The following is a 15,000-nucleotide window of genomic DNA, read 5'->3' as shown; positions in this document are numbered from 1 at the left end:
CCTTGGAGTCAGTAAACAATCTTTGAGGCTTATCAATGGTTCCCTGTGATATCTGTAGTCCCTCAGGTTTGTGTTACAAGCTGACACTTTGCTGACTTTGCTGTTCACAGGACACTGGAGAGCTGGTGTCTCGCTCGGACTATGAGTATTACCAGAAGTATGGCAACAGGAAAATTGGTCTCACCATGGTAAGTGTGTGTGTGTGTGTGTGTGTGTGCACTGTTACCAAGTTATATCTTTACAGGATTGGGTCAAGTTTGTTATGCTTTGCCTGAAATTTGTCAACAAAGCAGAAATGTGTGATGTATTTTATTTTATTTATTTATTTATTTTCAATGACATAGGATTGATTGATGTGATATATTTTATCATAAATGAATATGGTTTATGAGGTTGTAACAAAAAAGATAGTGGGAAAAGTTGTTTTAAACTGTGAATTTATTAAGTACTGATGCAATTGCTACCAAAAAGTCACATTTTTCAATCCAGTTTTTCATGTATACCATGGCAGTCACTTGTTAGATATGTTATCCATCCCTTGTGGTGGTCACCTCACAGGACGAGGCGCAGAACATTGGCAATGTGTACAAGCCGGGCATGCAGCTGCTGGGCTTCAAGCCATTCAGCTGGCTCAAGAATATCTACTACTACAAGGAGGCCAAGTTCATCTATCCCAAAGAGGAGATGCTCAAGGGTGAGGCTCTGGCAATAGTTGTATTTCAGGAGGCACTGACCTATTTCGCACAGAGTCCTCACCTAACAAAACTACTACTTATTCTAATATAACTTGTTTACTTGTTTTCTTTTCTCTATTCCACTGTATCAAAACTATAACTTGCCCAAACTTGTTCTCCAGTCTCTTTCATTCTCTATTAAAATGGTAACTTACTTTAGCTTAACATGTCCTTTTTCTTTTGTACTTTTCTCTCACCACCTGATCTCACCACCGCAGGGAGCACTAAGGTTTTCACAGCGCTGCTGGAGCGCTGCCAGGCCCGCAACATGATAGCCCTGGTGCGTCTGGTGGTGAGGCAGCGCACGTCTGTCGCCCTGGCTGCCCTCGTCCCCCAGAAGGAGGTGCTGGATGAGACAAACGCACAGATGTTCCCCCCAGGCTTCTTGGTGTACCATCTGCCATTTGCTGGTGAGTTGATGGTTGCTCTGATTTTCAGTTTTTTGTTTAGCATTACACATTTACACAAGTACTAAAGTAAGGGGTAATGGGTGTAATTCTGTCTTTCTGTATCTCAGAAAGGGACCACACTACACTGAGAGATAAACAGAGCATGGTATATATACATGAAGAAAATCTATCTGAGCTTGGTATTTTGGTGGATGAATTTGTATTTTTGATGTAATTACAAACAAAATGAAGTTTACTGCGTAGGGTGTTATTTCAATTTGAGTGGCCCGGCCTGGCTCAGCCCAACCATAACACTATTCAAACACTAATATCTCTGGAACTACATTTGTGATTGTAATGAAATTAGCACCACATGATAGCACAACTCTATCAATTTTATATGATTTAGCTTTCATTTTTTTAATGGGTAATTTGGAAAAATTATAAGGGTGTCAACAATGGGATTTTATAAAAATAATTACTCAATTTTCACCAGCTTTCTTTTTGCTCAGCAAGACCGGACACTTACCACTGAACACGGAATGAAATTTCTTATCCAGGGGGATATAGCACAACCATTAGGCTCTCATAGAGTTTTGAGCTAGATTGATTTTTTCAATATTAGGCTAGCCTACCATGTGTGAGGTGCCTGAAATTACCTCTCTCTCTCTCTCTCTCTCTCTCTCTCTCTCTCTCTCTCTCTCTCTCTCTCTCTCTCTCTCTCTCTCTCTCTCTCTCTCTCTCTCTCTCTCTCTCTCTCTCTCTCTCTCTCTCTCTCTCTCTCTCTCTCTGATGCATTACTGACAGCTTCACTTGTTAATTAACTTCCAAGGCATATTACTGGCATTTATCAGATGTGAAGTGTTTGAGTGTGAGAGAGAGAGTGTGATGGAAAACTCTTACTACCTTTTGTTGTTCAATTTTGTGGCAAGTAACATTTCCTCTCTTAACACTCCCAGCTCTCTGCATCATTTTCCCATAGAAACCTCATGATTTTCACCTCCATTATGGCACAGACAACTTTGGCACAGTGGAGATCAAGAGCAGGTCACGAGCCAAGGAGAGGCAGGTGGACGCAGCAAAGAGAGTCATCAAGAAGCTGCAGTTTGAATATCAGCCTGAGAACTTTGACAATCCAGATATTGAGACCATGTGGGAGATTATCAAGGCTCTGGCCCTCAACCGCTCCCAGCTGGAACCAGTTGTGGACTATACGGGTGAGTCTGTCTGTGTGCGTGTGTGTGTGTGGTTGTTGTTGTTATATACAGGCCCTAAGCTATACTTTTATGATCTTGTCTCCATATCTATATTTATCCATTTCCTTTTCTTGTGTGTGTGTGTGTGTGTGTGTGTGTGTGTGTGTGTGTGTGTGTGTGTTTGTGTTTGTGTGTGTGTATGGCTGCCAACAAATTTGTTTTGCCATGTATTTAGCATAAGAAAAGCAGCAAGTCACTATATCTTACCTCAGGACAAGCAGCAAGTCACTATATATTATCTTAAGATAGTATATGAAACACTTACCACTTACATACATTTACCATATGACAAACCAAATTAAATACTTACCACCACCAGTATAAACTCTTCTCTGTGGTGCTTGTCCCTGCAGTTCCCAACAATGAGCAGATGGAGAAGCGAGCCGGACCACAGCTGAGGGAGTTTGACAGACTAGTGTTCACCTCAACCGTGAGCCAGTCAGCCAAGATTCAGTCAGCCACTAGCGCCCTCCTGGCCTCCAAGAGAGTCAAGATAGACAATGACAACCTGGATGTGGAGACCATGGTTAGGAGAGGACAGGTGAGTGCTCTCTGGACCTGAGAGGCGTTTGTGTGTGTTTGATATAGGAGCGAGTGTTCATATTCACTCACTGTCATCATTGTTGTTACTATCATTATTATGATTCTTTGTTTCCACTGGGGGGTGGGGTGAGGGTCTTCAGAGTATGAAAGATGTACGTGTGAATGTGTGGTGCCTTGTCTGGAGCATTCACATGAGAATGCCAGCCTGGTATATAGATAGATTGTTATTATTATTGTCATCATCTTCATCTTCATCATCATCATTATTGTTGTTACCCATCAGTTCACCAAGCTCACATGCTCACTGATAATGTTAAGTTTAGATGTAGATATAAGTTAAAGTATCTGATTTTTACTTGTCTTTTTCTCCCTTTGTGTGTGTGTGTATGTGTGTACAGGCACAACAGCTGACAGTCCCAGTGCTCAAGTCGTGGCTGACAGCACGTGGCATGAGCATCACTGGGAAGAAGAAGGCTGAGCTGATGCAGGCTGTCATTGATGCTGTGTGTGCATAGTGAGTGAGTGTATGTGCATGTGTGCGTGCGTGCATGCGTGTGTGTGTGTGTGTGTGTGTGTGTGTGTGTGTGTGTGTGTGTGTGTGTGTGTGTGTGTGTGTGTGTGTGTGTGTGTGTGTGTGTGTGTGTGTGTGTGTGTGTGTGTGTGTTAGTGCACTTAATTATGAAGCATAGAAGGGTAAGTAAGTGTGTATGTGTGTGAGTTGGATGCCATTCCTGATATTGAGCATCGCATGATATAAGAAAAATTCTGATATGTGATATATATATTTTTTTCCCGAAAGTTCAGAGTTAGTACAAAGGAACTGCAGTTTTTTCCTGGAGAGTGAAGTGGAAACGTTAGGTCCTGTAGGTGGCTGTTGTTATTGGTTCCGGTTTGAGGGTTCAGTTCTTCTGGTGATGTGTTTATGGTTAAGTTCTATCACCCTTTGACTGCTTATGACCAGTGGTTTGAGTAACTGTACATGATTTTACGGACACTTTATTAATGTACGTACTTCTTTTTTCTGTCAGTGGTGCCTCTCAATGTTATTCATTAAGCTTGCACCATGACATTCCATCGAAGGAGAAGCCATAGCAGTCAAATGGTAAAGTTCTGGGTCTCATTTATTATTGTAAAAGGATAAATGGCCTCATGAGTGGAGTAGTATTCCAAAGAGAGAAATTTGTCAGTGAAAAGAGTAGTACTTCAATTTTTAGGTCACATGAACTATTCTTAAAAGAGAAATAACCACTGAATGGAGTGGTGTTTTCCAGTTAACTTTTTGGATCTTTTGAGTTATTCCAGAAAGACAAATTGAGGATGAGCAGAGTAGTATTTTAAGTTATGAGTCTTACAAATCCTTATAAAAAATTGCTAATAATTGAGTAACATTTAAGTTATGAGTCTTACAAATTAGTCTAAACAGACATGTCAGTGAATGGAGTAATGCTTAAGTTAGAAATTTTGGGTCTTCATGAACTATTCCAAAAAAAGTTAAATTCTCCGAGATTAACAGAGTAGTACATATTCTGTAGTTGTGGTTCCCTGCTTACCTGAGGTCCTTACTCATTAACTTGCACAGGTATGTGGAGTGCAATCATTACAGAAGTGTGTTTTCTTTTAGTTTTTATATTCTTTTATACCATGAAAACTAAAATAGTATTAAAAAAAAAAAAAAAAAAAAGACAGACCATGTCCTATAACTTAAGGTAATTAGGCAGCAATCAACTAAATGTCTTTGTGCCTTACTTAGTATCTTCACCAAATGTCAGTCCTGTTCCATGATTAAAAAAGATTGTTTATTGATTGCGTGTGATTATACTACATTGTTTTTAGTCTCAAGCATTGTAAAAGCACCAATAATAGTATTAGTTATCATGCTCCTTTTACATAGTACTGTGCTGGTAGTGGATAGTGTTATAAGTTTGTCTTACTAGGACTGTAATTAATTTAATTTATCAGCTGTCAATTACAACAAAATAACTTGTCTTACTAGGAGTATAATTCACTACTTAATTTAGCTGTCAATGCCAACAAAAACAAAATAACTTGTCTTACTTACTAGGGGTATAATTCATTACATGATTCAACCAACTGTCAATGCCAACAACAGAAAAAAAAAAAAAGCTTTGTAATTAAGGTAATAAACAGAGTTTTATGATGATCCACAGTGTCTGTTGCTGTGCCCATCAAACAGTGTGGCCTCATGCTCACCATCACTCCCTTTTCATTCCATTCACACACACCTCACTCATGTCTATTATCACAGTTGAAGGTGATGCACACTTGCATTTTGTCTTATCTATTTCTCTCTTCAACCTCTCTCTTCACTACAGAATTACATCTATTGCTACCTACTGCTTTTATTTTAACTGCTCTTCTGATATTGTTAGCTGTATGGCTCTCCCCATCCCATTACCTCACTGCACAAAGCTTTCTACTTTCATCCCTATTCTGTCCACCTCCTTAATGTAAGAGTTAACCAGTATTCTCAATCCTTCATCCTCTTTACAGGTAAACTCGAACTTCCTGCCTGCTTATGTATTTCCTCCTGCATATGACTTAAATTCATTAAAAAGTGGGGTCCTAAATCACTTCTCATAATTTATGATCCCTTTGACTAGTCTTTAGGGGCTGTCACCTTCAGTTTCTCTCTCTCTCTCCCCAGAGTCCCTCTTACATAAGACAAATATGCATCATTCTGCTCATGGCTGTCTAAGGTGAAACACATCAGTTCACTCACAGTTCCCCCCCATTTAGTTTTAATCAAATTCCACCTCAGCTTGGTGAGATTGAGGCAAGACTTGATATTACACATTTACTCTGGGTTCAGTGAGAATATCTTGATAGGATAGAGTGAAGCAAGACTAAATGATAACTTGTATTCTCAAATGCATTGTTTTCTCATCAGAATTATTTTCAAAAGCCTCAGAGAAAATTAGTTGTTTTCATAGTTTTTTTTCTCAGAGACATCATAAAGGTTGTATTCTCAAACACATTGTTCTCTCATCAGAATTATTTTGAAAAGCCTCAGAGAAAATTAGTTGTATTTTCATAGTTTTTTTTTCTCAGAGACATCATAAAGGTTCCATGATATATACAAAATATAGGATTTCCTGTTTTATTGATAATGATAATAATAGTAATATATTAACTATCATAAATAATAGTTGCAACAGACATATTATCACAAAAAAAAAACTTTATTCAATAATATCTCTAAATGCATCACAAGAAAAAAAACGTATCAATATTCATAATATGTAAACACACGACGTAACCAATTAGATGACAGGTTATACATGCTCCAGTTCTGTTATCCGAGTTGTCATCACTGTATCAGAGCAGCCAAGTAAGCGATGGAGGGACAACTAATGGCTTTTAAAGGCATTCAGTCATTCTGGGGTTATTTTAAGATTCACAATATTGTCTATCACCGTGTGTAATGTACATATATAATGTGTAATGATTAAAAGAGACAATAAGTGCTGCTGCTTGATGCAGCAGTTGGTCAAAGGTTATGTTTAGATTCATAATTATCAATCACCTTGTCTAATGTTCATAATGTCTAATAAGTGCATCTTCATAAGGCAGGTTCAAAAATTTACCTAGCTATAAACGATACATTTCATTCCTTTCCTTACGACGACAGGCTGAGAACTCTTTATCTGGAATGCTAGGATTTGCAAGGGATATTCTGAGTTTAGGAATACACATATGCCTCTATATGATAAAGGGTTACATCCTGCCAAAAGAGGAAAATATTACAAAATCCACACATATGTTTAAGTATGGTAATGGTTACATTCTCAAAATTAGATGGAAGTTGAAAATGTCATGTGTATTAAAGGATGACAATGCATAACTGATCATTCTGATAATGTAAGAAAAATTATTTATATTACTGTGGTGCTTTTGTGTCATTGGCATGAAACTGAATAAATTATATAAGTCACCACTCAACTCCACCTTTTATAATTTTAGACAAAATATTCTCAACCTGTTTCTTTTCCTAAACTAATATAAAGAGAAAAATCTGGCTGGTATAACACTTAACTTGACCTAACCTTGCCTGACCCAAGCTTCAGAGACAAAAGAGGCCCAAACTGACTCACTGCACCTCCACAGCCCACTGGAAAAAGAGTGGGTCAGATCATGCTATCCTCTGAAACTCCAATCTTGCATCAGGTCAAGTTAGGCTGCAATGAAGGAACAATTGGGCTCCAAAACTATATTTTCATCTCATCTCACACATTCACACACCATCCCTCTCCATACATACACACATTACCAGACGTACTTAGATGTCTGTCCTTAAATACCTACGTGGACAGATTAGTAAATTATAATATCCTACTGGGTGTAGATCTTGACAATGACATAAAAAGAATCATAAAGGGAGGAGAATGTAAGTCAATAATATATTTATCACTGTAAACCAGGAATAGCTAAACGCATCAAAACCTATGAATAGAAAAAAATAAATAAATAAAATAAGAAAATAAAAAAGACAAGAAAAACCCCAGACCTACAATGAAGGATGTAGGAAATTAAAGATCACAGAAATACCTACATTAATACAAAGAGAAAAAGGAAAAGGATAAAAATAAATAAAAAGGATTGAAAGATTAAACAAATCTGAAGGGAGAAAGACAGAATGAAAGAGGATGAAAACTTTGATAGAGAAAAGTACCAAAGAATTACATTAATCTGAGAGAGAGAGAGAGAGAGAGAGAGAGAGAGAAAACTTAGGTAAGAAAGATTGCAGAATTATGCTAATCCAAGGAAAAGAAAGCTACAGGGAGATGAGCTAAAAGAAAGATGAAAATTTAGGTGTAGTGGTGGTAGCCTTAGAGAGCCAGGCCAAATACAGAGACGATACAGAACATAGTCTTGTTCTCCCAGCGCACAGTGCAAGACCCGTCCGTGTCATTGTTCCAGTAACATGAGCTGGCTGTGTGTAGACCAGCACCATTCTTCTGCATGATGACACACGACACTGAAAGGGAGAGATTCTTTTCTTCAATTTGAGGGAGTAACATACTTTTACACAACAACAAAGATGGAAGATTTTATTCAACATTCACTTTGTTATCCCTGAAGGTACAAAAAGAGTGACAGAGTAAAGGGAAGATCCTCAAAGATAATAATCATTATCATACTCTAAACTTTGCTAATATCTATGCAATAAAAACAGGTATACCACACTGTAAACCATATTAAAATTTTACTGAAATCTATAAGAATTAGACGGAGCATATAATGATTTTGGATTTTGATTTGATTTGATGGCACCACAACATTATGGTCATATGGTGCCTCAAGCATATGCAAAGCTGAGAATCAAGAGGTCTTAAAATGCTAAAAAAAATATTCAAATTTCCACATTCACATAAAAAAAATCCACAAAATTATGAATCTATGAATATTAAGAAATTGTGAAAGTTTCAAGACTTTATGCACAATAGCATATTTTTGGTGAATTTTTGTAATAAAAAATTAAAGAAAAAACTGACATTTTTTGGGGGCCAAATGGTTGAGTATCACTTCTCTTCTGCCACATCAATGAGGATAGTTGAAACTTAGAAACCAGTGCTAACTAAAAAATGGCTTTGTGGGTTATGATCTTTTGATTCTCAGCTCCTCATATAATGAAGTATCAAAGATATTCACAGAGGAAAGAACAATAACAAGAAAATATAACAAAAAAATAAGAGAACTGTAGCAAAAAAAAAAAAAAAAAAAAAAAAAAAAAAAAAAAAAAAAAAACATACAAAAGTGAGCATCAATCATCCTGCTCACCAATATATTTGAAGGCCTTGTTGAGCTTGGACAGGTTACCCAGCACATTCTCCACCACCTGAGAGGTCCAGTTGTTTACTTTGGCGCTGGTGTAAGCATTGCCACCAATGACTGTCTCAATGCTCTCCTTGATGATGGTGCTCACCTCATCCACCACAAACTGATGCTGTGGACAGTGGTAGAAAGGCTGAGATTTGCTTCACATTTTTCATAATTAAGGGAACAAAAACAACTTGTTACTGACCTATATGTATCCACTATATATATACACTTACCATGAATTTCTACTATCCTATCTCTGTTAATTCTTACTAATGATTGCAGCTCTATTCTTACTACAAGTTAAAGCAATCATGTCTTTATCTACTTTGTTCCTATTAAAATATAGATGATTTCATAAAGCTTTGCACTTATACAAGAACGAAAGTGAATGTACTTGAAGTTTGGTACAAAAGTAAATCCATAGGTGAAATCATACTGTTGCTTTAAGGGGCACAAATATAATGTTTTTTTTTTAAATCATGATCTACACAATAAAGAGATTAGCAATAAAATTAATAAGCTAAATTAATCTAAACCTAACCTAAACCAGCCTTCATGAGACACTAATGTTATTTCAATATTATCCAGTGAGATCAGTGTTCAGGGAGTCCTGGTGGTGGAGGCATGGTGGCTGTGGTTTTGACTGCTGGCTAAGGAAGTGTGGTTATCATGGCATGAGTGGTGATGGTGGTAGTGGCAGTAAGATTATAGCAGCAGATGTGAAATTTGTGCTGATTATTAGGTACCTATTACTTCAGTCTTTCACCAGTCTCAACATGCCTTTTCTTACCCTTATAATTCCGAGTAATTTGAACTCCATATATACCCACTGCAAGCTATTTATAATCTATATGTTTTTTTTTTTTATGGACAAGGAAGAACTGGACAACAAATAAACCTCTAAACTATCATCTCCATTCAAGTACCCTAAAATGACCATTTTCAAGTTCCCTGGCCATAGGCCCTGCTTCCCAAGGAGTCCCCAAAATCACAGGATGAAGGGAGAAGAGGCAAAACAAAGTATAACATAAAAAACAACAACAATAAATATCATAGTTTTGTACTTGAAATGCAGTTTGGTCTTACTGTAAAAATTTACCTTTATTTGTGAGAACAAAACTTTTTTTCATGGTAGATTTTGGTCTGCTTTTCATTTCTTCTGAGGGGATGGGGAATCAGGAGGTACAGAATAAAAAGTGATGGTTTGGAGGAAAAATTGGTTAATTCAAAGCAGGCTGAAAACTACTGACAAAAAAGTATCGTTCGGAATTGAGAGACTGGTGAAAGAGTGAAATTTTACCGATAATTGTGGGTAAACTGGTTGCTATGGTGGTGTGGTGGTTATATGTGGGGTTATAAGGGCAAGTGTCGTGGTTGTGGTGGTTATGATGGTGAATGCCTGATAGTTGTGGTGTTAGAAATGAGGTACTTGTAGCGGTGTGCATGGTAGTTATAGATGTGTGGCTATAGTGACAAGTGGGGTGACTAAGAGATGACCTGATAAACACACATTACACAACAAATTACATAGTCAAATCATCTTTAAACAACAATATCAACAAGCCATCCCATCAATTACATCCCGAGACTCAAGGCAAAGTACTCCACATCACTACTATACCCACAATGAGTCACTCATAAAAGACTCTCGAAACATCTTGACTCACACGCCCATGTACCGAAGCAGAGAACGTTATGTTAGGCTATTTTATCCGTATTTAGGGCACTCCATGGATATTTTGATGTGCTAGAGAGGTGAATGAATCTCTGTTTTACTCACTTCCTCGCTCTGGGTAACGTCTTCCATCTTGTTCGGCAAATACGGGTAAAAATGTCAAGCTATGTCTGGCCTTCTTCTGGACTCAGCTGAGATCCACAACACGGCGTCCGATTTCTTGACTCACGGCATTATTTATGTTACTCCATCTAATGTATTGATTCCATTTTATATTTTCTTTCCATTATTTTTCTCAACTTTCAATTAATTTCGTGATATGTTAGTAGCTATTTATATATTTTCGAAGCAAGTTCATGAGGGAGTATGTGTTCGATTTCTTGACTCACGGCCTTACTTCACAACATCTGGTTTTCTCTTTTCTATCTTCTATAAAGGTGCATTAATTTTTCATAGGAATATTTCCATCCTCTGATTCATCTAATCAGTCAGTTTAATATCAATGCGACCTATTTTCACGGCCTCAAACAACTTTTTTTTTTTCGGAGCTTAGATTGTTGCTTATATATTAACGTTTTCCCCCTTTTCAGCCACTATATTAATGCTTGATCACTCAGTTTGTAACTGCTGTTCAAGAAATACCAAAGGACTTCTACCGAGGAACGTGCGGTCTCGAACACTTGGCCTGCGCCGCCCACTGCGGAGAGGCAGCGAGCAACACTCCATGATTAACTGAGCGAGTGCGGTGACACATTACTAACCGTGCTGATCAGACATCTCAACCCAGACAAGTAAGACAAGTGAGAACAAGTCGTCCTTCCATAAGCATCATATATTTAATACCACTTCTCAGAAGCTATTATAATTCCATCTTCCTTGCCTGCAACAGTTCACTCATTCTTTTATTAAGTGAGTTGTTTCTTCATTTAGGACTACTTTCAAAGGACTGAGATAAGTTGTCAGGTTCTCGTGGTCATTTTTCCATTGGTGATGCGGAATTCCTATCGCTAGAATTAGCAAATCACCTCTGAAATGTTTGGTCATTGGAACCCGTTTACAGATGTTGAGATAAGACACTGAAACGTTTACGGTTCTATAATATTATTTTCAAAGGATCATTCTGATTTTTTTTTTCTTTTTCGCAGTGGTGGTGTAGAACTCTTCTTAAACTATCATTATTATGAGATCATAGAAATGTTTTTGAAAATACCAGTAACTCACACTGGGCAAGAGCATGTTGGAAGTGGCTAAGATAAGACTCTGGAACATTTGATAACGGTACTCCTACACTCGGTATCCTGCCCTGGCAATGATACTCACCCTTGTAACTTGTCATGTTCTGCAGGGGCAATACAACACGTAGATGCGTTATGGATGTTGTAGGAACTCTTGGCACGTGTCGCGTGTAGGCCTCTTCACTCTTGGCAGCTTTCTCTCTCTCTCTCTCTCTCTCTCTCTCTCTCTCTCTCTCTCTCTCTCTCTCTCTCTCTCTCTCTCTCTCTCTCTCTCTCTCTCTCTCTCTCTCTCTCTCTCTATATATATATATATATATATATATATATATATATATATATATATATATATATATATATATATATATATATATATATATATATATATATATATATATATATATATATATATATATATATATATATATATATATATATATATATATATATATATATATATATATATTAGATGAATCAGAGGATGGAAATATTCCTATGAAAAATCAATGCACCTTTATAGAAGATAGAAAAGAGAAAACCAGATGTTGTGAAGTAAGTATATATATATATATATATATATATATATATATATATATATATATATATATATATATATATATATATATATATATATATATATAGTATTAGTCAAAAGTATCCGACCCCTGCTTTCCCACCCACCTTATTGGAGAATACATTGAGGAATTTATATGAAAGAATGTGTTTAGTTTACATTTTAATACTTGGTAGATTGCCCTTCTTTATCTTTACGCACTCAAGACATTTAGGAAGTGACAGAGCAAGGTTCTTGAGGTGATCAGGTGAGATATTGTACCAGGACTCACGAATGGCTGCCACAAGCTTGGCTACTAAACTGACATCCTTCCCTTGTAAATCTTTCTTGATAATGTGTCACAAGTTTTCAATAGGATTCAAATCCGGACTATTGCTCGCCCAAACTTTTATAAAGGGTACCATGCAGTCCTCGAGCCACTGGGTCACATATTTTGTTGTGGTGTAGGGGCACCATCTTTCTGGAATACGCTGGCCTTGGTGAGCTCAAAAGAATCAGGCAGATGGTCACACAGCAGCTCTAGGTAGACATGCTGGTTGGAAGAACAAGTTTCCCCAGACTCCTCCCAGTATAGTTACCCCACACCATGAGTGAGTCTGCTGCGCTGTGTGTTGCACATAGGGGGCGTCAAGGGGGTCGCTGCCTTTTCACCGGTACACGCGCCCTCCACGGTTGCATGTAGCATCAAATGTAGCACTGAGAGCTAGTCCTCTTCACCCCTGGCAAGATACTTCATGCAAAAGGGAACCTTGCAATGTCTCTGTGCCTTTCACAGAAGAGGTCTCTTCCTTGGTGCGTGGCTAGTGTAACTTAACTCCTGCACAGGACATGACAGTACGCACGGAAGTCTCCCCAAAACAGTTAAGGGTCGCTCTTCTTCAGAGACCTTGCTGGTGTTCATGGATTTGACTCTAAGGTACACTTTGTGGTGTTCAAAGCCTTCAAGAATTCATCCTAGAACATCCTTTTCTTCTGTTCTTGGTTTCTGTTATGGTGTCTCCAACTCCCCTCCCTCCCGAAATCACGCCATTTATTTCTTAACTTTGGACTTGGCCACGTTCAATAATTTACTGGTTTCTTTAGTTCCACGGCCTGCCTTCTTTAGTCCAATGACAGGGGCATTACTTCTTTAGTCAGTTCTTTTGTAGGCGCTATGGTAATGATACAGCCCTTAGGGAAATGAAGAAAACCAGTGTGAAAAAAGGCATGAATGTACGGTGGGTTATCTCTCCACAATGTTGGCCCAGCACGATGGCAGGGAGTTGCCGATTACTTTGTATGCACACAATTTGACCTCAACACTCGCTTTTTCGCCATAAGAATGTCGCTCCAAGGGTTAGGGGTTGCATACTTTTGACTAGTACTGTATATTTTTATGTTATGAAAGTGGTGAAGCCTTTGAAAACTCCAAGTTACTTACATTACATGGAGGAAAATTATTTGAGAATGTTTTGGGGATATGAAAGGAAGAATTCTGATCTTTGGTAAGAAGAGAATAATGAGGAATTATTAAGAGAGGATGAAAAATACTCGTGCTAGGAAAATATTGAGGGAGGGACGGAAATTTGATAATGAAGAGCTGGTGGGAGGACTCGAAGAATATGTAAGGAACAGGCATGAGTAATGGGAGAGAACATTTGTTGAGAGGGAGATCGAACATGAATCAACCAGTAATTGAGATGCGGAATGATAGATATGCATACCGTGGCGTTGTAAAGAATGCCAGCGACAGAAAATATATTGGTCAGGAATAATCGGAAAGGACTCGCTGCTGACCCCTTCTACTGAGACGGCAGAAAGAAGACGAAAAGAGGAGGGAGAAGTAGTACAGTAGTAGTAGTAGTAGTAGTAGTAGTAGTAGTAGTAGTGGTAGTAATAGTTGTAGTAGTAGTAGTAGTAGTAGTAGTAGTAATAGCAGCAGCATTATGCATTCACCAGCCTATCATCACGTGTGGCAGATAAATGACAAGTATTTAGCCAGAAAATGTACATATTTCACGATTTCTATTAATCATTTTACGTAGAAATATTAGTGCGCACCCTTTCCCAACACGTCACAACATATACAGTCTCTCAATTTTCGAAGACTGTCTAAAAATATGCCATGAATAACGCGTATTTGGTATCACTGTTTGGAGAAGGTAAATGATGCATGCTGGGTTTGGTGCCGCCGTGGGAGGCTACGGTAATCAATATTCCAACACCCAGAACTACATACTCTTCTTCTTCTTCTTCTTCTTCTTCTTCTTCTTCTTCTTCTTCTTCTTCTTCATCTTCTTCTTCTTCTTCTTCTTCTTCTTCTTCTTCATCTTCTTCTTCTTCTTCTTCTTCTTCTTCTTCTTCTTCTTCTTCTTGTACTACTACTATACTACTACTACTACTACTACTACTACTACTACTACTACTACTACTACATCGACCACTACTACTTCGTAATCCCTTGTGGGGTCGATCGTGTAAGCTGTCGCCAGTAACGTGTGTCTGTGCACCCTCTTCCTCCAGGCCTCGCTGTGTCGTGTCTCCCTCCAGCAGCATATGTACTGTAAATCTGTGGCTCTCTATGCCTTTCTGAAACCTTAAAATACCCCCCCTCCTTCCTCCCTGCATGCTGGAGGAAACACGAAAAATACATTGTATAAGAAAACTGCAATGCCCTCAGCTTCTCAAGGGCAAATTCTAGGAAAGGAGGAAGGAGGGAGGAGACGTATCCCCTCCTCCTTTTCCTCCTCCTCCTCTCCTCCCCCAAAACCAGCTAT

General features: G+C 38.1%; 3 protein-coding genes across 7 annotated transcripts in view; 2 read left to right on the top strand and 1 right to left on the bottom strand.

The window, feature by feature from the left end:
• The window catches only part of LOC135113181 (X-ray repair cross-complementing protein 6-like), a 10,461-nt gene extending 5,376 nt beyond the window's left edge, over positions 1-5,085 (top strand). For all 4 annotated transcript variants that reach the window (XM_064028290.1, XM_064028291.1, XM_064028292.1 and 1 more), the window contains exons 8-13: positions 111-188; positions 559-694; positions 953-1,144; positions 2,140-2,340; positions 2,733-2,920; positions 3,321-5,085. In XM_064028290.1, coding sequence (XP_063884360.1) covers positions 111-188; positions 559-694; positions 953-1,144; positions 2,140-2,340; positions 2,733-2,920; positions 3,321-3,437 — 912 coding nt within the window. In that variant the 3' untranslated portion in view covers positions 3,438-5,085. The remainder of the gene's footprint in view (positions 1-110; positions 189-558; positions 695-952; positions 1,145-2,139; positions 2,341-2,732; positions 2,921-3,320) is intronic.
• Positions 5,086-6,028: 943 nt separating this feature from the next.
• LOC135113184 (dynein light chain Tctex-type 1-like) lies at positions 6,029-10,895 on the bottom strand. The gene is made up of 3 exons (XM_064028301.1): positions 10,544-10,895; positions 8,722-8,887; positions 6,029-7,918 (listed from the first exon to the last, which is right to left on the bottom strand). The coding sequence occupies exons 1-3, from the start codon at positions 10,568-10,570 to the stop codon at positions 7,770-7,772; spliced, it is 342 nt and encodes a 113-aa protein (XP_063884371.1). The 5' UTR covers positions 10,571-10,895; the 3' UTR covers positions 6,029-7,769.
• A 184-nt stretch (positions 10,896-11,079) lies between these two features.
• Positions 11,080-15,000, top strand: part of LOC135113183 (heme-binding protein 2-like) — a 20,725-nt gene continuing 16,804 nt past the window's right edge. The window contains exon 1 of one of the 2 annotated variants that reach the window (XM_064028297.1): positions 11,080-11,229. The gene's annotated coding sequence lies outside the window, so the exon portion shown is untranslated. Of the gene's footprint in view, positions 11,239-15,000 lie in introns of both variants that reach the window. The other variant, XM_064028298.1, reaches the window with a different exon arrangement.

The sequence above is a fragment of the Scylla paramamosain genome, chromosome 25, assembly GCF_035594125.1.
Source record: "Scylla paramamosain isolate STU-SP2022 chromosome 25, ASM3559412v1, whole genome shotgun sequence".
Classification (NCBI taxonomy): domain Eukaryota; kingdom Metazoa; phylum Arthropoda; class Malacostraca; order Decapoda; family Portunidae; genus Scylla; species Scylla paramamosain.
Note: the sequence above shows the minus strand (reverse complement) of the source record. Positions and strands in the feature narration are given on the sequence as shown.